The 26,949-nt window shown below is 46.6% G+C and overlaps 2 protein-coding genes across 5 annotated transcripts in view; both read right to left on the reverse strand.

Moving 5' to 3' along the window:
* LOC104936120 (mucin-12) overlaps window positions 1-10,173 on the reverse strand; it is a 46,640-nt gene extending 36,467 nt beyond the window's left edge. For both annotated transcript variants that reach the window (XM_027280267.1, XM_027280265.1), the window contains exons 1-2: window positions 10,046-10,173; window positions 2,334-2,434 (exon numbers count right to left, since the gene is read on the reverse strand). In XM_027280267.1, coding sequence (XP_027136068.1) covers window positions 2,334-2,434; window positions 10,046-10,162 — 218 coding nt within the window. In that variant the 5' untranslated portion in view covers window positions 10,163-10,173. The remainder of the gene's footprint in view (window positions 1-2,333; window positions 2,435-10,045) is intronic.
* Window positions 10,174-17,010: 6,837 nt separating this feature from the next.
* Window positions 17,011-26,949, reverse strand: part of LOC113745994 (putative protein TPRXL) — a 19,711-nt gene continuing 9,772 nt past the window's right edge. For 2 of the 3 annotated variants that reach the window (XM_027280028.1, XM_027280029.1), the window contains exons 2-3: window positions 26,442-26,519; window positions 17,011-17,595 (exon numbers count right to left, since the gene is read on the reverse strand). In XM_027280028.1, coding sequence (XP_027135829.1) covers window positions 17,039-17,595; window positions 26,442-26,490 — 606 coding nt within the window. In that variant the 5' untranslated portion in view covers window positions 26,491-26,519 and the 3' untranslated portion in view covers window positions 17,011-17,038. Of the gene's footprint in view, window positions 17,596-21,037; window positions 21,245-26,441; window positions 26,520-26,949 lie in introns of those variants that run through there. The other variant, XM_027280030.1, reaches the window with a different exon arrangement.

The raw sequence follows: 26,949 nt of genomic DNA on the forward strand, positions 1-26,949 counted from the left end.
TAACATCATGAAGTAAAATCTAATTAACTGACTGCCCAGAGAGAGAAAGAGACAGAGAGACAGACAGAGAGCATTACTACTCTCTGTCTGTCTTTCTCATACATTATTTCCCATGAGAACTTTGGGCAGGAAGCCTGGATGGAATGAACTGTGTGTGTGTGTGTGTGTGTGTGTGAGTGTGTGTGTGTGTGTACGTGTGTTGGACTAAACACAAAGAAAGTGAAGTGTGAAAACAGGACTCTCAGCAGGGTGGAGGGTTATGTGTGTGTGTGTGTGTGTGTGTGTGTGTGTGTGTGTGTGTTTAACGGCTTCCTTCCCAGACTCTCAGAGCACACACACACACACACACTAAAATGCCGTGATGTGTTGGTCACTGCTGTCTGATAAACACCATCAGACTCTCTCACCTTGAAGGACGTGGCAGATGTTCAGATGTTCAGATGTTGGTGGACTGTGTTGATCCATGTGACTCCATCAGTGTGTGACTTCAGCTGAGATACAAATGTTGTTGTGCATCAAGGAGTTCTGGACCAGTAAGTCCGGTTCTCCAAGATAAGACCACACCACACCACAGATACAGCCAGTCACACTTTGTTTGGCTGAAATCATTCGTCTGGTAAAAACAACCATAATGCATTGCAGCATGTGAACAGAAGGTTACGACTGCTCGCTCAAAGTAGCGTGACACAGAAACAGGCACTGTCTCTGTCTGTCTCTCTGTCTCTGTCTGTCTGTCTCTCTGTCTCCCTACTCTGCAAACCCTGAAGAATCTGGATCTGGTCATATGAGCTCAGCAGCTGCTGCACACTCTTCTATGGCGGGATGGTCCCGGTGGGGAATCAAACCCGCGGCTCTGGCAGCGTTGGTGCCTTGCTCAGGTCTTTCCTGCCTCTGTGAGTCTGAATGTTTCCACTACCGGCTTATCTCGGAGCCACAAGAGGTTTTCCAGACTCCAGATCCAGCAGGCGTCCTCTGCATGACGGTCACGTTTCAGCTGCACTTCTTCTACAATTAGACGCAAAGTTACGAGCGCTCCGTGTCAGGACGCGCACTTCCTGTTCACACCAAGCCGCCGTGACGCAGAGCCGCTGTCGATCTGCACATTTACTGTTCCATGACTTCAACATAAAGACCCACATTACTCTTTCCACAGCCGTGTAGCCGCGAGGCTCCACGTGACCTTTTAGAGAAACGCAGCTAACTGTGCAGTCCTGTCTGATCAGTCTGCTTCATCTCAAAGACCTGGATCCAAACGCCGGGCTCAGACTGCAGACTACTGACGCCCACGAGGAGGAACACCACTCAAACATGAGTTCAAGTCTCAAAAACTAAAGTTCTAGAGTTCTGCTTCCTCTTATTTTTACGTGTTTCCTGTAAAAACATTGATTGGCATTAGTAACCAGGAAACTTGGATCTCACTGCCCAGATGGAGGCTGTTTTCTGGGGCACAGTTCGCCAAAGAACTGACTGGTGGAGGTGGTTTTGGCTCCTGGTATCACGTGTCTCAAGTTCTTGCACCTCCACACATTTCAACAATCCGCTCTTAGCGAACCCACAACTTCTGGATTTCAAAGAGGCTGAATGACAAGATGTTAAACCACCAAACCAGTGAAGATGTAGGAGGACGTGAGGAGCAGGGAGCAGTGGACCATGTGGTCCAAAAGGACATGGAGACGTGGTTTTCCTTCTACATGATGAGACAAACAAAGTGAAGAACAGAGATGTTCTTCAGCAGTTCTATATATTGTGACTAAAATCTGATCCAGGTTGAATAAAGCAGGAGGTTTAAGTTCATTTGGGCCAATCATTTGTACCAACCGAGTTCCAGGACCAGATTTCTGAAGCCGTTTAAACCACAGAAAAGTTCTGGAAAACATATTGAAGCTTCTAAAACTTACAGAAAGACTTCGGCAGGAAAGGATACGATATTTTGAGAAACTAAGGTTAAGAGGTGGTGAAGGTGGCTTTCGAGCTGGCTCCTTCGTCTTGGAACCGACCATTCTGCCTTCAGTTACACATCCAGCTTCACTTTGACCAACCACAGACGCCTCCTTTGCTCAGATAATCTATTTTCTCCCTGATTGGCCAGAACCCCAAACGCCTTTACCAGTCCGACTGATCAGTACAGCCAAAAATGGACCAATCTGAGCAACAATAATCAAGTTTGGTTCGGCTGGTGATGACGTGCCATAAAAGATCCAAGAGTTGAAACTGAATCATCAGATTTCCATAATTTTCCACCTTCAACACGGGAACCAGATGAGTCTTGGATTGAACCACCAACCCTGTGTTTAGTGTTTGAGTAAAGCCGGTAAGAAGTGCAGTTGGGTTACCTGTTAAACTCGTAGATGTCCTCTATGTTGCAGAACAGAGTGCTGACCTGCTCCGGTTTCAGGGGCAGAGTGCCGCAGTCGATGATACAGCCGAGATAATCCTGAAACACAGAGAGACACGATCCAGGTCAACAAAGGACAAACATTTGGTCGGTTTTACATCGGAAGTTACTGTACGATGATTTACACATAACCAAAACTCTGTCCTGACTGAAGATTTACCAAGACAAAAAACACCATTATTATTCACAAAGACACATGAAGAAGGAGAAGAAGAGGTTACCATTACAAACATTCAGTAGTTCACCCTTAAAAGCATTGACTGAGAGACATTTGTCCAGTTTTTGTGTTGCTGTGTTTTTGTAACAATTATCAGCGACAGACTGGAGTGAGAACAAGATTTCAGGGTTGTAACTCTCATGTGAGGAGAAAAACCAACATCGGCCTCAATAACTGAGAGGCAAGTATCCAAGGAGAGTGCAGAGAAGACCGTTTGACCAGAGAATATAGAAACAGTGACGCGTTTTGAAGATTCGGAGCAAGTCGGATTGCAGAATCATAAATCGTGCCGAGCTTCAGAGGTAATCCAAGCAAGATAAATATAAATAGTTTTCCCAAATAAGGGAAGGGATTCAACAATCTTGGCAGCAGATGGTAAAGAGGAACAAGTTGCTCCTCGACCTTCAACTGTAACATCATCAATGTTGTTGGTTAAATCTGGGAGAGACGGACTTGGTTACAGATCTGAGAAGATGTTTCACCTCTCGTCCAAGAGGTTTCTTCAGTTCTTCAACGAGAGATGAAACGTCTTCTTGGATCTACAGCCAGTCTTTGCACATTCGAAGTGAAAACCTGCCTTCTTTCTACATCTTTAACTCCTGTCACAGACATCAGATGCAGCATCCGGCCTCTCCTCACCTACCAGACCGTGCATCATATCAAACCTTTCAGATCGAAGCTAACGGTGTGAACAGGAAACCACCTGTGCCGTCACAGATGCTGGGCATCACACAGGAAGTGAGACAGGAAACAAGAAGAAAAACAGGAAGTTAAAAGGGTGCAGAGAGACTAAATCTGCCAACAAATCATCTTTATACACAGCGAGACTGGAGACACAGAAAGAAAAATGGAGTTAGTTACCGTCTCTTAGAAGACGCACGAGTTCACTGACGACTGTTTCATTTGTTTTCCACCCAAATAAACAATGGACCTGAACTCGCTCTCTGATTTATTCAACATTTTATGGTTATGTTTGGGGAAACTTTGTGGTTTGACAGAAAGGGTCAGCAGTGACCGGAGGCGTTCAGATTTTTACCAACGTTTAACCAAAATCTTTGTCTAACCTCAACAAAAGTGCCTCTGATGCCTAAAAAACCAAACTAGAGACCAGAGGCTGGACGTGAACCCGGGACTCACAATCCTGTCGTCACCACAACAAGTTCATGGAAACAAAAGCACTCTGTTCAGACTGACACAGGCAGTATGGGTAAATTTTAGGGACAGCGAACGACTGATGGACTCTTTAATGTCTTTGTAATAAGTGTTCATTAACAGGTAATAACAGCCTTATAAGAGTCTTATTAACATTAATATGCTACATAAGTGTTACCTGGTTGCTCAAACAAGCCATCTGTAACCACACCCACCTGTCACTCAAAGTGTTCACGTCCAGGTGAGTTGTATATAAATTCACCCTCAGTACAGTTGTCATGAACGGGGAAATTAGCTGCAGAGGAACTTTTGGTATTTCCACAGTGGCTTCACTTCACAGCCACAGAGGTTGCCTCTTGGTACCTCTCATGTGATATTGCTTAATTAACACAGATTAATGTTAATAATCATCTTTTAGGAGCCTAATTACCTGGTAATTAACGCTTATTAGAAAGACTAATACTGATGAGTATCAGTATTTACAGATAAATGAACCCTGATATCACTGACTGAATGCTACCTTTGTAATAAACAAAGAAGGACCTGGACCTGGACCTGAACCTGGACCTGGACCTGGACCTGAACCTGGACCTGAACCTGGACCTGAACCCGGACCTGGACCTGGACCTGAACCTGGACCTGAACCTGGACCTGGACTGACCTGTAGCTCCTTCATAACAACCTATAATCTTCATCCACTCAAACACCGCAGGCTGCAGTCAGTCAGTCACATTGAAATGGAAACTCGAACAAACTAAACTCCATCATCCAACCCCGTCCAAGGCCACATGAGGTCATTTCCTGTAGTATCTAGTAATTAGATTACACTGTAGCGGAGTGAGGGGGGGGCGAGAGGCTCGAGGACAGAGAGATGAGATAATAGCAGAGAGTCCAGAAACCACAGAGAGGTTTTCACATCATCAGAGTTTTATTAGTAACACATCAGCAAACACAGGCTGACAGAGTGAGGCGAACAGAAGCTGGACGAGCTGCCAGAGGAAAGACGACGGGTCGGCCAAAAAACCCACGACCAAATTCGTCCAAACGAAGAAGAAGAAACATTTGGTGAAAAGAAGAAAAGAATCTGCGAGAGGCTGAAGTCAAACTGGATCCATGACGTCCCTCTGCAGGGTTACACAACACAAATAATCTGATTACACCATAATCTAATAAAGTCTATAAAAAGACTAAATACAACAATCTGTTCACCGAACAACATCAAACACTCCGTCACCTGGTAAAGGTCCAGTCTGCAGGATTTACCAGCATCGAGCTGTTTAGTTGTGGGTTGCAACCCCCTCGTTTCACTTTATATGCACAAAAAAGGCAAAATACAACTGAGGAAATGAGTTAAAGTAAATGGACTGTACTAATATATCTCCTTTCTAGTCTTCCCACCACTCAAAGCTCTTTTACACTATGTCTCATTCACCTATTCACACACTGATGGCATTAGCTGCCATGCAAGGTTCAGCCTTCAGGAGCAGTTTGGGATTCAGTTCAGAGGTTCTGCACACTGGAGGGGATCGAACCGCCGTTCTTCTGATTAACAGACGACTCGCTCTACCTCCAAGCCACATCCACCCAAGCAAGTGTGAGCTAGCGTCAGCATCTGCCTTCCACTGACTGAACAGAACCTCTGAACCGGCAGTGTCCAGTCTAACAGTGAACACAGCGACAGAACCTCTGAACCGGCAGTGTCCAGTCTAACAGTGAACACAGCGACAGAACCTCTGAACCGGCAGCGTCCGGTCTAACAGCATTTAAAAAATCTGTAAAGTCTGCAGAGTTCTTCTTCTGCTGTTTTCCCCCAAAACTGGATAGAAAAACAAGAATGTGTGTGTGTGTGTGTGTGTGTGTGTGTGTGTGTGTGTGTGTGTGTGTGTGTGTGCATGTGTGTGTGTATAATGAGGCGGATAATGAGAGGCTTTGACCACATTCATCACCTTTTAAAGGCAACAGGAAACACACTGCAGGGCATGGAGGGAGAAAGAGAGAGTAACAGAGAGAGAGATGAGTGAAGAATGAGAGTTCAACAGGAAGAAGAAGGAGAAGACGTGACGGGCTGATCTCTGGAAAAGAAAACAAACATCCGAACGAGGAAGACGTCATCAGTCCTCTGATTGGACGCCGCTGTGGTAAAGAGCTTTAAAGATGGTGCTCTAAGACAGGACGACCTCCGTCCTGATTAAAGACATTAAAGACGATGAATGTGGATGTGTCTCATCGAATCATTGAGCTTCAAACTCACAGAAACACGATGATCGTTAACGTAACGTTCATGTAGCGCTCGTTAGAGCAGAGTGCCGTTATTCTCTATATCAGCACTCATGGAGTGACTCTCGTCCAATCAGATCACTCGGTCTGAGCGAACTGTTGTATATGGAGTGATAACAGCATCCTAAGAAACTCGTGAACCGTTTACAGACTGTTTATGAATAATAAGGCGTTTATTGGCCTTAATAAGCATCATTAACTGTCTTAATAAGAAAGGGACGTTAATAACAGTTTATAAACATAATAACCATGTTTATGACGCTCTTATTAACATTAATGAGCATCTAATGAGGCCGTTATTACCTGTTAACGAACGCTTTGTTACAGCTGATCGTATTCAGCAGGAACTGTTTTTTAAACTGCTCATAGAAAAATCTTCAGAGAACATTGATGTAACGTTAATATAACGTTAGAGCAGCCGTCCTTTAAATCTGCTTTACCCCTTTCTCGTCCCCCCAGGTCCTAACATTGATCCCCTCCTCCTCCTCCTCCTCTCCTTCCTCCTCCTCCTCCTTCCTCACCTCCTCTCTCCCCGTCCCTCCCTCCTTCAGTTTCCTGTCCCACTTGGCTGCAGGTCAACATCAGATCCCCGCTGAAGCCGAGCGTCTCAGGTTCGCTCTGCGACTTTCCACGACTGAAAGAGCTCCTCAGGATCACGTGAAGTCAGTCCACGGGTTCGTTATCCACCTCGCTCGTTAACATAATTACACAGAATGCAGCAGAGATTACAAGAATTAACGAAAGGAGTCGAAGCGGGGGAGCAATCTAAGCGAAAAACGAGTTGGTCAGGCGAGCTGTTTTTCACTCTTTGATGTGTTTATTGTTCTCAAACACACACACACACACACACACACACACACACACACACCACACACACACACACACACACACACACACACAGGCCTATTGATGGTAGTTGGTGGTTCAGATTCCCAGTGAGCGTGACATCAATGTAGCCTCAATCAAACCAACTGCAGCGAGCGAAAAAACCTCAAATACAGAGAGCAGCAGGAATGAAGGCTTACATACACACACACACACACACACACACACACACACACACACACACACACACACACACACACAACACTTATCATCTATCAGACCTCTTTCCATCAGGGACAGAAATTCTGGGATTGTTGCTGCAGTTTGAAGAACAACTTTGAATGACTCAAACGTGTCCGGTTAATGAGCGTTCACAACACGACACACACACACACACACACACACACACACACACACACACGTCGTGGCGTGACTTGACCTCCGAGCTTGCACTCAGGAGGGATTAACCACGAAGAAGAAGAAAAAGAAGATGTGTGGTGATGAGAGAGAAACGCTGGAGGTTCGTCCCTCTGTGGAAGGTCAAAGAGACACGACTGACAGACAGCTGATAAACCTGATGACAGCCGAGTGTGTGTGTTGTGTGTGTGTGTGCCTCCCGTCTGCCTGACTGGAGTGTGAAACACCTTTTGAAGTAAAAGAGAATTTACTGCTCGCTTTCATCGTCTGCCATCACACACACCACACACCACACACACACACACACACACACACACACCCACACACTCAGCACCTGACCAATGATGGATGAAACTGACACAATCAAACAACCAGTCAGCAAATTCTCACTCACCATTTTTCATTCAAAACTCCTTTAAAAAAAAAAAACACATATTTCACCGGCGCAGAGAGACGAGAATGTCTGACACATTCCTCAGCTGAACCGGTAACAGGAACGTTCGTAACACCGTGGCATTACTGTTTAAATACAACCTTAAGGTTTTTTTCTCCCGACTGTCCACCGACAGTTCCGGACAACAACAAGTCATTCACGTTTCCTGATGGACAGAAGCTTTAGCCTAACCACTTGCTAAAGAAGCTAGCTGCTGTTAGTGCTACAAGCTAATGTTAGCATCTACCGTCGCAGCGACCAAACAGAACCTCTGAACCGCAGTGTCCAGCCACGGACACGCAAACAGAACCTCTGAACACAGTGTCCAGTCTAACAGTGAACACAGCGACAGAACCCTGAACCAGCAGTGTCCAGTCAACAGTGAACACGCGACAGAACCTCTGAACCGCAGTTCCAGTCAACAGTGAACACGCGCAGAACTCTGAACCGCAGTGTCAGTCAACAGTGAACACAGCAGAGAACCTCTGAACCGGCAGTGTCCCAGTCCAACAGTGAACACGGCGACAGAACACTCTGAACCGACAGTGTCCAGTCAACAGTGAACACGGCGACAGAACCTCTGAACCGCAGTGCCAGTCAAACAGTGAACACGGCGACAGAACCTCTGAACCGGCAGTGTCCAGTCTAACAGTGACACAGCAACAGAACCTCTGAAACCGGCAGTGTCCAGTCTAACGTGAACACAGCGACAGAACCTCTGAACCGGCAGTGTCCAGTCCTAACAGTGAAACCAGCAACAGAACCTCTGAACCGCAGGGCAGTTAGGAAGGAATGTAGGGACGACAAGAGAGTTGTAAGACATAGGATCAACAGTGAACGCAGCAGAATATGAACAAGCAGTGTCCAGTCTAACAGTGAACACAGCACGAACCTCTGAACCGCATGTCCAGCTAACAGTGAACACAGCGACAGAACTCTGAACCGGCAGTGTCCAGTCTAATCAGTGAACACAGCAGACTCTGAACGCAGTGTCCAGTTACAGTGAACACAGCACAGACCTCTGAACGGCAGTGTCCAGTCTAACAGTGAACACAGCACTATCAGGTGGTTTCTTGAAAACTTGAAGTAGCTGTAGAGCTAAGTAACACTTGTGGGCTCGGATCAAACCGGCAAGAAAACAGCTCGGAGGTTTATGCCAGCTGCAGATGCATAGTGGTGAGAGTGACAATCATACCCACAACGAGCCCCCCCTCATCTGACGGTATTTTTGATTAATGGTTTAGATTGTTTCGGGCTGATTGGACTAATTATCAGTTCATTATCATGGTTTCACAGCAGGTGCTGTCCAGCTGGTTATGTTTTTAGCTATTTTCCTAATTAAACAATAAAGCTCGTTTGGACTCTGCTCGCTATACTGTGTGACCACAAACAGAAACACATGTGGGATGTTTGGCTACAAACAAGACAAACGTTTAAGTGAAAGTTGGAGAAATGTTTCTCAAACGTTACATTTCAACTATGATATCCATGGAGCAACAGTGTGTGTGTGTGTGTGTGTGTGTTGTGTGGAGGCCAGCAGCAGTAAACTGGCCCAGAGGCATTCACACCTGGCCAGTAAATCAAGACTAACAGCGAGCCCCTCCCACACACACACACGCACACACAGCTCCTTCAATGTTTTCAGACGGACTACGTCCAGGTTTAGACAGTCTGCCGGGACGTCACGGAGACTACGTCCAGGTTTTAGACAGTCTGGCGTGTGGACGTCACGGAGACTACGATCCAGGTTTTAGACAGTCTGCGGGGACGTCACAGAGTACGTACGTCACAGGTTTTAGACAGTCTGGGTGACGTCACAGGAGACTACGTCCCAGGTTTTTAGACAGTCTGCGGGGACGTCACGGAGACTACGTCCAGGTTTTAGACAGTCGGGGAGTCACGGAGACTACGTCGGTTTTAGAACGGTCTGCGGGGACGTCACGGAGACCTAACAGAACAGTTTCTGGACGTGTCAAAAGAATAAAACCTGACATTATGTCCGTTACATTCAGAAATAAGATCAAACGGACATCATCTGACTGTTGGCTACCTTTTGGACTAAAGTCCGCCCTGTGGGTCCTTGCGGTTTCCTAAAACTCGCAGTAAAGCTCTGGGTGACTCGCTGGAGACACTATACAGCCCATCTGTCTGGGAAACCTCAGGATACACCATGAGGAGCTGAAGAACATTAGGGAACAAACTGAGCCTGTCGTGGCAACAATCAAGAACTTTAGTGGATGAACGGATAACGTTGCGTGTACTTCACTTGGACAGAAGTCATGAAGACCTCCTCCATCTCTGGTTAGACGTCATGTGGACGATGTCTTACCTCCACGATGCTCTTCAGATCTCTGACGTAGGCTTGTTCCGTCTCTACGATCTCCAGCGCAACTCGCTCCAGCCGTGAAAGCTGTCTGGGCGTCACCACTGCCGCCGCCGCTGCCATTGAATTGGCGCATGTCCATTAGGGGGGTGACCTCCACCGTCACCTTGGTGGCGACCCCACCTCCTCTTCCTCCTCCCCATGTGGCGTGACCGAGGGGCGTGAGATCCAGGCTGATGTCTGAGCCGTCTTTTCGGCGTGGAGGACGATGAGATGAGAGGAGGCGTTGTACCGGCAGCACGGCGCCGTACGGCAGAGAGGAAAGAGAGGAGGAGGACGAGGAGGAGTGGGAGGTGGTCCTGCAGGGAGACGGAGGAGGCAGAGGAGGAGAGGGAGAGGGAGGCGGGCGCGCCCGTCCGAACAGACAGTGTTGACGGAGGTGCAGGAGGACGAGGCTCCCTCGCTCACCGGACGACATCATCCTACCCAAATCCCACTCAGAGACGAGACTGAGGAGGGACGCTGGGCGGCGCAGAGACAGAGAGAAGACAAAGAGCATCAGCGGATTTTATCCAATCACAACAAGACAGACAGTGAAGTGTAGCTGCTGTAGCTCTGCAGGGTTAAACAGCTCGGTGAGAAGAACAGACTTCATTAAAGCATTTGCACGCTTGCGTCAATAAAAAACAGCCGAAGATTCAACAAGAGGACAGAGAACAGAAAATCCATCCATCCAAACCCGTCCGGCAGGTTTCCCTCTTTATTTCTGATTAATATTAATTCTTTGTCTTCAATCTGAAATGAAAGACAGATGTAGAGTTTGTTTTCTGTTCAAACAGCTGGCTGTGTACACCTGCACCGTAAAACTCTTTCCAACAAGAACAAACCTCCGAGCAGCTCCACGTACCGACCTACCGGCAGGAAGCACCAAGAGAAAACGCGTCCGGCCTATCAGACGAACTCTCTGATCAATAATAAAGGCGTGCACACCTGCAGCGGTGTACAGGAAGTGTGTGTGTGCAGCGCGCAGAGCATCCCCCTCGTTTAAACCGTTCATCCTTTACAGCTCAGCTCGAGGCCGACGTGTGTTCAGGTTTGGGCTCTAAACTCGTCGTGCATCGACGTTCAGGGCGACACTTTGAAATGTCTCTGAATAAAAGTTAAAGTTCACCATCTTTCTGAGCTGGAGGCTGGAGGTAGTCCAGTCCGAACCGGCAGTCAGTCGTGTGTGAGGTTTCCCTGAGCTGGGCTGCTGAGCCCGGTTTCTGTTAGCATCACCACGGTACCAACCTCAGTGTGACGACGACCTTAAGAAGACGTGAACTGACAGTTTCCCCGTCCCATAAATACCCTTCACTCATATTTAAAAAGGTAATTATATCTTTTTCCCTTCGTCACAGCTTCACGAGAGCCTGTAATCAAATCATTTCCAGTTTCCATCCAGACGTCAGCACACCTGTCCTGACAGCGAGCTGCAGAAGTGTTTAAACTTCATTAGTGTTTGAATTCCAGACGTCCTGGCACGAGGAATTTCGAGCCGAGTGTTAAATGAGAACATTTTCCTATATGAGAACCTGGTTTCTTCTCCTTCAGCTGATGTTCTTAAGTGCAGGTTCTTACAGGAATGGCTCTAACAGCTGCCAGCAGCAGCGTTGTAAAAGCTTAACCTTGTCGTACATGTGGTACGTCCACATGGTGAATGTGGTCCAGACTCAACTGTGGTTTAAAGACGTGTTGTTTCTTTGTTCCACATGAAAGCTGATGTTTCATTTGGAAAACCACCAACATACTCTGTAAAAACTTGGTCCATCTCAGAGGACTCGAACCCGACAGCCCTCGATTGTTTGAACTTGTCGTCAGCGATCACGTAATCATGACGCTCAACTTTAATGTACGCACTGATTTTAAGGTGCTTTCAGACGATGCACCCATTGTTTCCAGAGAAACACGACGATGAGGACGCCAAAGAACCCGATCAGAGCGCGAACCGACCACCCATCATAAAAGTGTTTTGCAAAGTCAAACAAAGAGCTCGATTACAATATGTCGGTGAAAACAGTTTGGGGGAAGATAGGTCAAGGGGAGACAACATGGACACGTGGGGACAGTTTGACTTCAGAGACTTTGTGCCAGAAACCGTGATGGAGCAGCAGGACGAGCTTTGGAAGAATCAGCTGTGGGGATTGAAGGTGACCAAATCAGGTGTTGTGGCGAATCGCTGCAGATGTTTTCATTTGTGCTGAACATAATGATCTAATATGAAACATCAGAGTTCGGTCCATGAATCCACCTGGAGCGCGCTCAGTTTCACGTCTGATTGCGTCCCCCCAAAAAGTTACATTGGCCAAACTCCAAGGCTGCTGCATCTTTTGATTTTTCAGATGGTCTGATCGGATTAAAGTGAACTGTCCAACGGCATCAAAACTAGGCCGGCAGATAAAAGTATTCAGAAGTTTTCTGGACGTTTATTTTTGCATTCACGTGGATTCAGACGTTAGAATCAAAAACAAATGAAACACGACGTTTGCCACGGTCACGTCTATTATTTTCATGTAACGTATTAATCATTAGCTTCCTCCTCAGATGGTCCATGATTTTCTCTTGTGTCGCCTCACGACATGAAGGTTCTGGGTTCAAACCGCAGTGCATCACACACTGCGTCCACAGTCCCACCTGTAATGTCAGCTGAGATCAGCTCCTCTGAACGTCGTTAACGTTTAAACCTGATACTCAGCATGAAGGAGGTTTCCTGTCTGTGTCGACACACTAATCAGCATCTACACTAATTAAACAAATTGTGTGTGTTACGCCACACTTCAGCCCTTCACACACTGACAGCAGTTACAGCCTTATTTAGACATGGCATTCACACAGTGTGTGTGTGTGTGTGTGTGTGTGTGTGTGTGTGTGTGTGTGTGTGTGTGTGTCTTCATTCATACTTCCTGTCTCTGGATACAGAAATATAAAGACAGAAAGAGTTGATCACAATACGGAGTTCCTCTTTAAATGAGAGCTGGGAGGAGGAGGAGGAGGAGGGGAGGAGGAGGAGAGGAGGAGGAGGACCTGGTCGAGGTCGAGGAGATCGACCACCTCAACCTCCTTAAACTCTCTCTCTCATTATCAGACGCTTATCAGGTCTGGCTCTGATCCAGAACCAGCAAGTAGACTTCATGCCAGTTATAAACAGCACTGACAGAGCGAGGGCGACCTCCTCCCTCCTCATCATCATCATCATCATCATCCATTCATCATCCATCATCATCATCATCATCGCATCAAGGCTGCTCTGCCTGACATCTGCACTTTACATTCATTTAAACCAGTTCATTAACTTGATTTGTAGAAACTCATTCTCTCACTTCTAAGTTACTTAACTGATATCAGTATGTTTAAGTTACGATGAAGCAAAGTCCAACCGTTTCACAACGTTAACCACTCAAACTTTATTTTGAAAGTCTAATCCAGGTGAACCCACAATACAGGATGTAAGCTGCAGTTCTGGACGTAGTTGATAAAAAAAAAACGCGTTGCAGTTCACAAAAAACGACGGATAATGAGAGAAGACAAGAACTTTACCATCGCACGATGAAGGGTGAACACACTGATCTGCTGTTGAGACCTTCGACATGTTGGTGCATGTCGCGCAGACAGAAAACAAACTGGCAGCATTACAAACGTCTCTGCTTGACTTTGCAGGAATGATTCATCTATATAAAGTTTATAAAAGTTCATAATTCATCTGAAGAATCAAAGAACCGAACATGTCAGCGGGTCAGGAAGCCGAGCTCAGGTCAGCCACAACAAACGAGAGCAACAACTAAACTAAAGTAACAAATATAGAAACAATACCACAGTTGGAGGTTCCCGCTCTCCTAACAGCTGACTCAAGTCTGTCAGTCAACCAACAAACTCATTGTGTTTGACTTCCTGTCAGCTGATTATGTTCTTGTGGACGCGTTTCAAGACCTGGATTTTCTGGTTCAGGTAGAACCAGGTTTAGGTCTGAAGTTAGATGGATCTGTACTCGTACGGTTGAACAGACGAAGTGAAGCAGACCGTGGCTGAAAGCACAGGATGGTGTTGACACTTCACTGGTTTCACAGAGTCAATGAATCGACACATCAACAACATCACGTGACTCTTCACCAAGCAGCAACCTCTGTGGCTGTGAAGCCGACACAGGAAGTGACACAAACTGCAGTTCCTCTAACGTCCACTTGAGGCTGGCTCAAGAATGAGTCAGTCTCCATAAGTCCCCATGCCCAAATGTTCCAATCACTTCATTACAGCCGGTACATCCAAGATTTTGGACAGTTTTGAATGAAAACTTCAGAGGACCCAGGTCGTTCCTTGAGGAACTCCGTCATCATTTCTAGCTCTTTAACATCTTTCGATGTTCTTCCTTCCAAACGTGACACCAGCGCTCATTTTTCATGTTTCATCGCGTTGTTAAATCCAGAACATAACCTTAGCCCGTCACTCAAGGGGAACCTCCACCCTACAAAACCAACACACCCACCACGAGAGAGGAGTCCACGAGCTGTGAATGGTCTTAAGGTGGAATTCACCCTTAAAACATGCTGTGAAAACTAATAAGGTGGACTGGATTCAGCACTGTGTGATTACAGTAATAAGGAGAAGCCCTCACTGTCATTATGTGTTGACAGTGATGCAACATGGTCGGAGGCTCATCTTCCTCCTCCTCCTCCTCCTCCTCTCCCCCGTCCCTCCCTCCTTCAGTTTCCTGTCCCACTTGGCTGCAGGTCAACATCAGGATCCCCGCTGAAGCCGAGCGTCTCAGGTTCGCTCTGCGACTTTTCCACGACTGAAAGAGCTCCTCCAGGATCACGTGAAGTCAGCCCACGGGTTCGTTATCCACCTCGCTCGTTAACATAATTACACAGAATGCAGCAGAGATACAAGAAATTAACGAAAGGAGTCGAAGCGGGCGGAGCAATCTAAGCAGAAAAACGAGTTGGTCAGCGAGCTGTTTTCACTCTTTGAGTTGTTATTGTTCTCAAACACACACACACACACACACACACACACACACAGGCCTATTATGGTAGTTGGTGGTTCAGATTCCCAGTGAGCGTGACATCATGTAGCCTCAATCAAAACCAGACTGCAGCGAGCGAAAAACCTCAAATACAGAGAGCAGCAGGAATGAAGGCTTACATTACACACACACACACACACACACACACACACACACACACACACACACACTTATCATCTATCAGACCTCTTTCCATCAGGACAGAGGAATTCTGGGATTGTTGCTGCAGTTTGAAGAACAAACTTTGAATGACTCAAACGTGTCCGGTTAAATGAAGCGTTTCTATGACAACTGAGGCGCACACACACACACACACACACACACACACACACACACACACAGTCGTGGTGTGAGCTTGACCTCCGAGCTTGCACGTCAGGAGGGATTAACCAACGAAGAAGAAGAAAAAGAAAGATGTGTGGTGATGAGAGAGAACGCTGGAGGTTCGTCCTCTGTGGAAGGTCAAAGAGACACGACTGACAGACAGCTGATAAACCTGATGACAGCCGAGTGTGTGTGTGTGTGTGTGTGTGTGTGTGTGTGTGTGCCTCCGTCTGCCTGACTGGAGTGTGAAACATCCTTTTGAAGTAAAAGAGAATTTACTGCTGCTTTCATCGTCTGCCATCACACCCACACACACACACACACTCAGCACCTGGACCAATGATGGATGAAACCGACACAATCAAACAACCGAGTCAGCAAATTCTCACTCACCATTTTTCATTCAAAACTCCCTTTAAAAAAAAAAAACCTTCATATTTCACCGGCGCAGAGAGACGAGAATGTCTGACACATTCCTCAGCTGAACCGGTAACAGGAACGTTCGTAACACCGGTGAACACAGTAACAGAACCTCTGAACCAGCAGTGTCCAGTCTAACAGTGAACACAGCAGCCTATCGAGGTGGTTTTCTTGAAAACATTGCTAAGTAGCTGTAGAGCTAAAGCTAACACTTTGTTTTGGAGCTCGTGTATCAAACCCGGCAAGAAAACCAGCTCGGAGGTTGTATGGCACCAGCTGCGATGCATAGTGGTGAGAGTGACAATCAATACCCACAACGAGCCCCCCCCATCTGACGGTATTTGTTTGATTAATGGTTTATGATTGCTTTTGGTGGCTGATTGGACTAATTATCAGTTAATTATCATGGTTTCACAGCAGCGTGCTGTCAGCTGGTTGCATGTTTTTAAGCTATTTTCCTAATTAAACAATAAAAAGCTCGTTTGGACTCTGCTCGCTATACTGTGTGACCACAAACAGAAACACATGTGGGATGTTTGGCTACAAACAAGACGAAACGTTTAAGTGAAAGTTTGAGAAATGTTTCTCAAACGTTACATTTCATAACTATGATATCTATGGAGCAACAGTGTGTGTGTGTGTGGAGGCCAGCAGCAGGTAAACTGGCCCAGAGACATTCACACCTGGCCAGTAAATCAAGACTACAGCGAGCCCCTCCCACACACACACACGCACACACAGCTCCTTCATGTTTCAGAGACTACGTCCAGGTTTTAGACAGTCTGCGGGGACGTCACGGAGACTACGTCCAGGTTTTAGACAGTCTGCGGGGACGTCACGGAGACTACGAGAAACATTTTCTGGACGTGTCAAAAGAATAAAACCTGAATTATGTCCGTTACATTCAGAATAAGATCAAACCGGACATCATCTGACTGTTGGCTACCTTTTGGACTAAAGTCCGGTCCCTGTGCGGTTTCCTAAAACTCGCAGTAAAGCTCTGGGTGACTCGCTGGAGACACTATACAGCCCATCTGTCCTGGGAAGACCTCAGGATACACCATGAGGAGCTGAAGAACATTTATGGAACAAACTGAGCCTGTCGTGGCAACAACAAGAACTTTAAGTGGATGAACGGATTACGCTGCAGTGTACTTCACTTGGACAGAAGTCATGAAGACCTCCTCCATCTCTGGTTAGACGTCATGTGGACGATGTCTTACCTCCACGATGCTCTTCAGATCTCTGACGTAGGCTTGTTCCGTCTCTACGATCTCCAGCGCAACTCGCTCCAGCCGTGAAAGCTGTCTGGGCGTCACCACTGCCGCCGCCGCTGCCATTGAATTGGCGACATGTCCATTAGGGGGGTGACCTCCACCTGTCACCTTGGTGGCGACCCCACCTCCTCTTCCTCCTCCTCCATGTGGCGTGACGAGGGGCGTCAGATCCAGGCTGATGTCTGAGCCGTTCCTTTTCGGCGTGGAGGACGATGACGATGAGGAGGAGGCGTTGTACGTCGGCACGGCGCCGTACGGCAGAGAGGAAGAGGAGGAGGAGGACGAGGAGGAGTGGGAGGTGTCCTGCAGGGAGACGGAGGAGGCAGAGGAGGAGAGGGAGAGGGAGGCGGGACGCTCGCCGTCCGAACAGACAGTGTTGACGGAGGTGCAGGAGGACGAGGCTCCTCGCTCACCGGACGACATCATCCTACCCACAATCCCACTCAGAGACGAGACTGAGGAGGGACGCTTGGCGGCTGCAGAGACAGAGAGAAGACAAAGAAGCATCAGCTGATTTTATCCAATCACAACAAGACAGTGAAGTGTAGCTGCTGTTAGCTCTGCAGGGTTAAACAGCTCGTGAGAAGAACAGACTTCATTAAAGCATTTGTACGTCTGCGTCAATAAAAACAGACGAAGATTCAACAAGAGGACAGAGAACAGAAAATCCATCCATCCAAACCCGTCCGGCAGGTTTCCCTCTTTATTTCTGATTAAAATTCTTTGTCTTCAATCTGAAATTAAAGACAGATGTAGAGTTTGTTTTCTGTTCAAACAGCTGGCTGTGTTACACCTGCACCGTTAAAACTCTTTCCAACAAGAACAAACCCTCCGAGCAGCTCGACGTACCGACCTACCTGCAGGAAGCACCAACGAGAAAACGCGTCCGGCCTATCAGACGAACTCTCTGATCAATAATAAAGGCGTGCACACCTGCAGCGGTGTGAACAGGAAGTGTGTGTGTGCAGCGCTGCAGAGCATCGCCCTCGTTTAACCGTTCATCCTTTACAGCTCAGCTCGAGGCCGACAGGTGTTCAGTGTTTGGGCTCTAAACTCGTCGTGCATCGACGTTCAGGGCGACACTTTGAAATGTCTCTGAATAAAGGAAAAGTTCACCATCTCTCTGAGCTGGAGGCTGGAGGTAGTCCAGTCCGAACCGGCAGTCAGTCGTGTGTGAGGTTTCCCTGCTGGGCTGCTGAGCCCGGTTCTGTTAGAATCGTCCACGGTACCAAACCTCAGTGTGACGACGACCTTAAGAACTGACAGTTTCCCCGTCCCATAAATCACCTTCACTCATATTTAAAAAGGTAATTATATCTTTTCCCTTCGTCACAGCTTCACGAGAGCCTGTAATCAAATCATTTCCAGTTTCCATCCAGACGTCAGCACACCTGTCCTGACAGCGAGCTGCAGAAGTGTTTAAACTTCATTAGTGTTTGAATTCCAGACGTCCTGGCACGAGGAATTTCCGAGCCCGAGTGTTAAATGAGAACATTTTCCTATATGCAGCCATGAGACCTGGTTTCTTCTCCTTCAGCTGATGTTCTTTAAGCGCAGGTTCTTACAGGAATGGCTCTAACAGCTGCCAGCAGCAGCGTTGTAAAGCAGTTAACCTTGTCGTACATGTGGTACGTCCACATGGTGAATGTGGTCCAGACTCATACTTGTGGTTTAAAGACGTGTTGTTCTTTGTTCCACATGAAGAGCTGATGTTTCATTTGGAAAACCACCAACATACTCTGTAAAAACTTTGTCCAATCTCAGAGGACTCGAACCCGACAGCCCTCGATTGTTTGAACTTGTCGTCAGCGATCACGTAAATCATGACGCTCACTTTATGTACGAGTTGAAAGACGTGTCGAGTTAACGTTAGCTGATGTTTAAGGTGCTTTCAGACGATGCCACCATTGTTTCCAGAGTAAACACGACGATGACGGACGCCAAAGAACCCGATCAGAGCGCTGAACCGACCACCCATCATAAAAGATGTTTTTTTTTTGTCTAAAAAGTCAATACAAAGAGCTCGATTACAAATATGTCGGTGGAAACCAGTTTGGGTGGAAGATGGGTCAAGGGGAGACAACATGGACACATGGGGACAGTTTGACTTCAGAGACCTTGTGCCAGAAACCGTGATGGAGCAGCAGGACGAGCTTTGGAAGAAATCAGCTGTTTGGAGTTGAAGGTGACCAAATCAGGTGTTGTGGCGAATCGCTGCAGATGTTTTCATTTGTGCTGAACATAATGATTTAATATGAAACATCAGAGTTCAGTCCATGAATCCACCTGGAGCGCGCTCAGTTTCATCGTCTCATTGGCTTCCCCCAAAAAGTTACATTTGGCCAAACTTCCAAGGCTGCTGCATCTTTTTCTGATTTTTCAGTTTTGGTCTGATCGGATTAAAGTGAACTGTCCAACTGCATCAAAACTAGGCCGAGCAGATAAAAGTATTCAGAAGTTTATCTGGACGTTTATTTTTTGCATTCACGTGGATTCAGACGTTAGTAATCAAAAACAAATGAAACACGACATGTTGCCACGGTCACGTCTATTATTTTATGTAACGTATTAATCATTAGCTTCTCCTTCAGATGGTCCATGATTTCTTCTTGTGTCGTGCAGCAGTTAGCACCGTCGCCTCATGACATGAAGGTTCTGGGTTCAAACCCGCCAGCTGCAGTCCACACACATGCAGGTCCACAGGTCTCACCTGTAATGTCAGCTGAGATCAGCTCCTCTGAACGTCGTTAACGTATTTAAACCTGATACTCAGCATGAAGGAGTTTCCTGTCTGTGTCGACACACTAATCAGACATCTACACTAATTAAACAAATGTGTGTGTGTTACGCCACACTTCAGCTACTTCACACACTGAGCAGCAGTTACAGCCTTATTTAGACATGGCATTCACACAGTGTGTGTGTGTGTGTGTGTGTGTGTGTGTGTGTGTGTGTGTGTGTGTGTGTCTTCATTCATACTTCCTGTCTCTGTGATACAGAAATATAAAGACAAGAAGAGTTTGATCACAATACGGAGTTCCTTCTTTAAATGAGAAGCGTGAGGAGGAGGAGGAGCAGGAGGAGGAGGAGGAGGAGGAGGAGGACCTGGTCTAAGGTCTGAGGAGGATCGACCACCTCAAACCTCCTTAAACTCTCTCTCTCTTATCAGACTCTTATCAGGTCTGGCTCTGATCCAGAAACCAGCATGACTTCATCCTCCAGTTATAAACAGCACTGACAGAGCGAGGGCCGACCTCCTCCTCCTCCTCATCATCATCATCATCATCATCATCATCATCATCATCATCATCATCGGCTGCTCTGCCTGACATCTGCACTTTACATTCATTTAAACCAGTTCATTAACTTGATTTGTAGAAACTCATTCTCTCATTCTAAGTTACTTAACGTGATATCAGTATGTTAAGTTACGATGAAGCAAAGTCCAACCGTTTCACAACGTTAACCACTCAAACTTTATTTTGAAAGTCTAATCCGACGTGAACCCACATACAGGATGTTGAAGCTGCAGTTCTGGACGTAGTTGATAAAAAAAAAAAACGCGTTGCATGTTCACAAACAACGACTGATAATGAGAGAAGACAAGAACTTTACCATCGTCACGATGAAGGTTGAACACACTGATCTGCTGTTTGAGACCTTCGACATGTTGGTGCTGATCTACGGACGCATCGACGTCTTCAGTGCGTCAGGAAAACAAACTGGCAGCATTACAAACGTCTCTGCTTGACTTTGCAGGAATGATTTCATCTATATAAAGTTTATAAAAGTTCATAATTCATCCTGAAGAATCAAAGAACCGAACATGTCAGCAGGTCAGGAAGCCGAGCTCAGGTCAACCACAACAAACGAGAGCAACAACTAGACTAAAAGTACAAATATAGAAACAATACTCACAGTTGGAGGTTCCCGCTCTCTAACAGCTGACTCAAGACTGTCAGTCAAACTCAAACAAACTCATTGTGTTTGACTTCCTGTCAGCTGATTATGTTCTTGTGGACCGGTTCAGACCTGGATTTTCTGGTTCAGGTAGAACCAGGTTTAGGTCTGAAGTTAGATTGATCTGTACTCGTACGGTTGAACAGACGAAGTGAAGCAGACCTGGCTGAAAGCACAGGATGTGGTTTGACACATTTCATCTGTTTTCACAGAGTCAATGAATCGACACATCAACAACATCACGTGACTCTTCAGTCTCAACCAAGCAGCAACCTGTGAAGCAGGCAGACACAGGAAGTGACACAAACTCTAACGTCCACCTGAGGCTGGCTCCAGAAGTGAGTCAGTCTCCATAAGTCCCCATGTCCAAATGTCCAACTTCATTACAGCCTGTACATCCAGATTTTAGACAGTTTGAATAAAAACTTCAGAGGACCTCAGGTCGTTCCTTGAGGAACTCCGTCATCATTTCTTAGCTCTTTAACATCTTTCGATGTTCTTCCTTCAAACTTGACACCAGCTGCTCATTTTCATGTTTCAGCGTTGTTAAATCCAGAACATGAACCTTTAGCCCGTCACATCAGGGGGAACCTCCACCCTAAAACCAACACCCACCACAGAGAGGAGTCCACGAGCTGTGAATGTGTCTTAAGGTGGAATTCACCCTTAAATACATGCTGTGAAACTATAAGGTGGACTGGATTCCAGCACTGTGTGATTACAGTAATAAGAGAGAAGCTCCTCACTGTCATTATGTTTGACAGTGATGCAACATGTCGGAGCTTCAGCACGAACCTTTCTTAGAAAAGAACAAATCACGGCGTGTTGAAGAAGCTTCAGGACACGTGGACCGACGGACAGAGTTATATAAAACTTTAATTTAACTTTCACTCCTGCCCTCGGCTTCTCCTCCGTCGTAAATCTCTGAACCTTCTACTTAAACTGGATCTCAGTCTCTATAATCTCTGACCTGATGATCCAAGCTAACTGTTTGATTTATGAAGAGCTGACACATTTGATTAGACTTTACCTGTCCACACATCGTTCCTCGCAGCGTTTTGAAAAACTTTAAAGTCGACGTCTCACCTGTGAAACACAAAGTGTTTAGCTCCGTTAGCTCCGTTAGGTGGACCATTGTTTATTATCGATTACGTTAATGTTGCAGTCACGTTCATGTAATGTTCCTCGCATTCTGTTGCCGGGCAGAACGTGACAGGAAAGATAAAAACAAAACATGCTGAGAGGTCAAAGGTCAAATGGTGGAACACTGACAATAACAGCTGGTCAGCAGCAGCAGTTATGATCCTGTATATTAAACTCACACCACGCGAGTTTCAGCTGTTTGCATTCACGGAAGAATAAACGTCCGCCGGCCACCAGAGGAATCACTCAGCTCGAGGAAAACATCACGAACGAGAGCATTGAACAACGTCAGCGGAGCAGAACGAGCGGCGAGGGAAGATGAAGAGGAGTTTGATTCGAGACGACGACCAGCTGACCGCATCAGAAACACCGAGACAAACACAGGAAGAGGCTGTTTGACAGTTTGGTTTGGTCCGTGACGTCGTTTGAACCCAACAAACCGCCGATGTTGTTCGACCACATGACGAGCTGAAGACATGAAGACAAAGACCAGACGTGACTTTACGCTCAGTTTGGAGTTAACGCTCATTTCACCGTAAACCAGAGGCTTCAAACAAAGCAGCTCAGATAACTCTGAATGTGAAAGATCTAAACATTATTAATTATTTAATTATGATCTTTGAACATTTTGTTGAAGTCTGGTGAGGAGACGACACCCTGCTATCGTCGGGTCATCGAAGTCTTCATCAGAGAGGCCGCAGTAAAGAGAGACGTCGCAGTTTTTAACAAAGAACTGAACTGAATCGAGTGTGTGTGTGTGTGTGTGTGTGTGTGTGTGTGTGTGTGTGTGTGTGTGTGTGTGTGTTTTCAGACTGCAGCAGAGATAAACTGACATGTTGACGGAGTCGGAGACAGGAAGTGAGTCTTCTCACGTCAACGTTTACAGGACAGACGGCTGATGTTACGGCTCGCCCATGTGACCTTTGACCTCTTCCCAGCACTGTGCCAAACACACACACACACACACACACACACACACACACACACACACTCACACACACTAATATCCTCAGAGTTTCCTTGTGTTTACATTCATTCCTCAGTGAACTCCCTCAAACAATCTGCTAATTTTAAATCTCTGTCCGTGTGAACAGATCATCGCTCAGCTCGTGCCTGACTTTCAAACATGTTACTTTATATTACGGGATATTTATGTTACGTATGCAGAGATGTATAGTAACGAAGTGGAACTACTTAAGTACTGTACTTAAGTACTAAAATGCAGTATCTGCACTTTTTTGGAGTATTATTTTTTTCCCCAACTTCTACTTTTACTGCGCTACATATTTTTGATGAATTTAATACTTTTACTCCGATACATTTTTCATGTGCTGAATCGTTACTCGTTACTATTGTAGCGTCCAGCCGGACACGTGATGAATGACGAGGCGGTATTGAACAAACTGCATTTATTGCTGAACGGTTTGGTGACAGGACTCGGTGACTGTCGGCCGTAACCACGCCAAAAAAAACAACAACATAACAGACCCGGTCTCACATCAACCTCGCTCGTGCGCTGTACGTCATACACCTGACACCCAGGCGCGCTCTCTCACCTGCTGCCCCGCCCCCTCGCGCTTGCATTCATTCAGACGCATTCACAGACCATGGGAAATCACAGAACTCTACCATGAACATTGTAACACTGTAACATTAGAAGTTGTGCCTTAATAAATATTTGAAATAATATAAACAACAGTACTTGTACTTAGCAATTTTTTACATACTTCTACTTGCAATACTTAAGTACAAAACATTTTAAATACTTTAGTACTTTTACTTAAGTATGGTGTTTAAAGAACACTTCAACTCCCACTCCTTTACTCCAGTACTTTATACATCTCTGTACGTATGTCATGTTACGTTACTCATTTGAAGCCTCATATGCAAATACTGTGACTGATTATAAGTCATGTATGAAAATAATGTGATATTTCATATGACCGTCGGGAAGAGGAGATATCAGACGTGGGGGGATGCTGACGGTGTCGTGCCAGAACCGGAGCTGGGTAAGCGTTAGCAATGTAACCGTGCTCAGCAGCTTCTACGGTCATAATGGCAGAGGAGAAGAGAGTGAAGAGGACGCTGACGAAAACATTTTATGGAGGAAATGTTTTCTGGTTTTCCCTCTGATGTCCTCCGGCTGCTCCGCCTCAACTCTCTGTGATTTACAGAGTTTATGATGGACAGTGAAGTAAACTGCTGACAGCTGTAGCTGCTGTTAGCTCAGTTCGTCAGCTTGGCGGTGAGCTCAGAGCGACGGGTACCCGTCGCTCTGAGCTCACCGCCAAGCTGACGAACTGAGTGTTTGTACCAACAGGCGTTATGGACTACCAGGAAGAAGAAGAGGAGGTAACCAGGCTCAGCAGCTTCTATGGACATGATGGCAGAGGAGAAGAGAGTGAAGAGGACGCTGACGGAGGAAGCTAAGAAGAGAAAAGGAGAGAGTGAGCGAGCAAGAAGCCGCCGGACAAGAGTAAATGTGGGACTGACTTTTAGTGGTTGGTGAGAGCTTGGTGAAATAAAAGGCTGAAAGACAGACGCCGAGCTGGGCTTGTTGTCGTGGTAACGACAGCAGGGAGGCTTGGGAAACGAACCAATCACAGCCGGCCCTAAAGGTAAAGGTCTTTTCTCCTCCTCCTCCTCCTCCTCTTCCTCTTCCTCTCTGTTTCTATTCTATCGTTCATCTCTGTTTTCTCTGCAGGCTTATCTTGGGCGTTCTCTCTATTTTCTGCTTCGTTCTTTTCTATGGTTATAATCAACAGATCTGCTGCGGCATTTTACTGTGTGTGTGTGTGTGTGTGTGTGTGTGTGTGTGTGTGTGTGTGTGAGACGGCAGAAACATTGTTCAGGCTTCACTTTATCGCCACAAACCATACAACTTCCTGCACACAGAGTATACTGGTGTTTGTGTGTGTGTGTACCTACATGCCAACAATCAGTGCAGTGTGCACAGATAGTGTTTGTGTGTGTGTGTGTGTGTGTGTGTGTGTGTGTGTGCACATCTGTTGCCTCGATGATAATTGCAGTGTGTTCTGGTATGTTTCTGTGTGAATGCTAACTATGGAAGCCGATATAACAGCCGAGCAACCAAACAGCATGGTGGCTGTGTGTAATTACACATCATTACTGAGCCTGTGTGTGTGTGTGTGTGTGTGTGTGTGTGTGTGTGTGTGTGTGTGTGTGTGTGTGTGTGTGTTCGGTGACAGGAAGTCACAGCTCAGAGTGGAAGTTCAAAACGCCGAAATAAATCTTCCAGTGTGAGTCCGACTTCACGAGGACAAAACAACAAACTGTCACTGAACGCCTCGTTACGTAACTTCCATCATCTTAATGAACGCAACTTCTTTTGAAACCACTCGGGGTTTGTTATTTTTGAATCACTTCTCTTGTGTTCAACTAGAAGTCCAATGAGCACCACAGAGCCACATGCAGGAAACAAATCCACTGTGAGCCCGTTCTGGTTCTGGACTAAGAGAAGAAGAACATAAGTATCTACGGAGGACACAGAGCTCATGATAAGGAGGAATACTCGAATACTTCACGAGGTCCAACACAGACAGAGCTGAGCGATTAGTCACCAGGACTCTGGGGAAGCCCCTGACTGTTTGTGCTGAGACCTTTAATGACCACAGCGAGTCAGGACCTCAGTTCACTGAAGGATGCGTCCCCCTCGCTGCACTGAAGGTTTTATTAGGACCAGAAGAGGACGACTGGTCCACCAACAACAGCGGACCTTCAACCTGGACCTGGACCTGGATGATGGTCCAGGTTTAAGGTCCACTCTCCACAACTTGACTCAGTCTTGGCTCAGTCTCAGACAAAGACCACAACTGCACAGTGACATCATCAAACTGTCTCGGAGTGAATGATGGACCACGAGAAGAAGTTCATCAACACACCGCGGTTCATACAGCGCTGACGTCCTCAGGTGCTGATATACTGTCTTGGTCTTGACTCTGTGTCAAAGACTTGTTCTTGTCTTGGACTTGATCCTGAGTTGGTTTAGGTGGTCTTGACTACGACACTGCTCCATCACCATCCATCTGATATAAGACCATAATGGAACGCGGCCCAAAACCTGAACTGAAAGGATGTGATTGGAGGTGACACGGCCAGGACAGAAAGAAAACAGGTCCTGGTTCCTGATTGGTTGTTCACAGCTCGTTCACGCTTCTAAACGTGTCGCTGAGAACATTTACAAGCCCCGCCCCCTTACCTGTGTTGCTAGGCGATCTCTGGCTGCCGCGCCGTGACCCCTCAGGCATGGTGCGATGATGTCACAGGAAGTAGAAACCTGAAGAGGAAGAGAAAAAAAACGAGGTTAGCTTCAACACGCTCGTCTTTCTTCCTCTTCTTCTTCTTCGACAGCATAAAAGCACAGCAGTGACACAAAGAGGCTGAACACATGGAGGAGGAGGAGGAGGAGGAGGAGGTGAAGGAGGAGGAGGAGGTGAAGGAGGACGTGGCAACAACCGACAACCGACAGAAAAAAGTGTTAGTTTTACCGCAGTCCGCCGCGTACTCTTCCCACTCGGACAGCGAGCTGCATCCCTGCTTGTGGAGCTCGTTGTTGAACAGGGTGAGGGTGGAGAAGTACTCGGAGGAGAAGATGGCCCGGCTCAGGTACAGCAGCGACACCGAGACCACAACAACGGCCCGGCTGGCAGGGGCCATGTTGGGCTTTACATGTGAGTGACGCCGGAGAGAGAGAGAGAGAGAGAGAG

The sequence above is a fragment of the Larimichthys crocea genome, chromosome VII (assembly GCF_000972845.2).
Source record: "Larimichthys crocea isolate SSNF chromosome VII, L_crocea_2.0, whole genome shotgun sequence".
Lineage (NCBI taxonomy): Eukaryota > Metazoa > Chordata > Actinopteri > Sciaenidae > Larimichthys > Larimichthys crocea.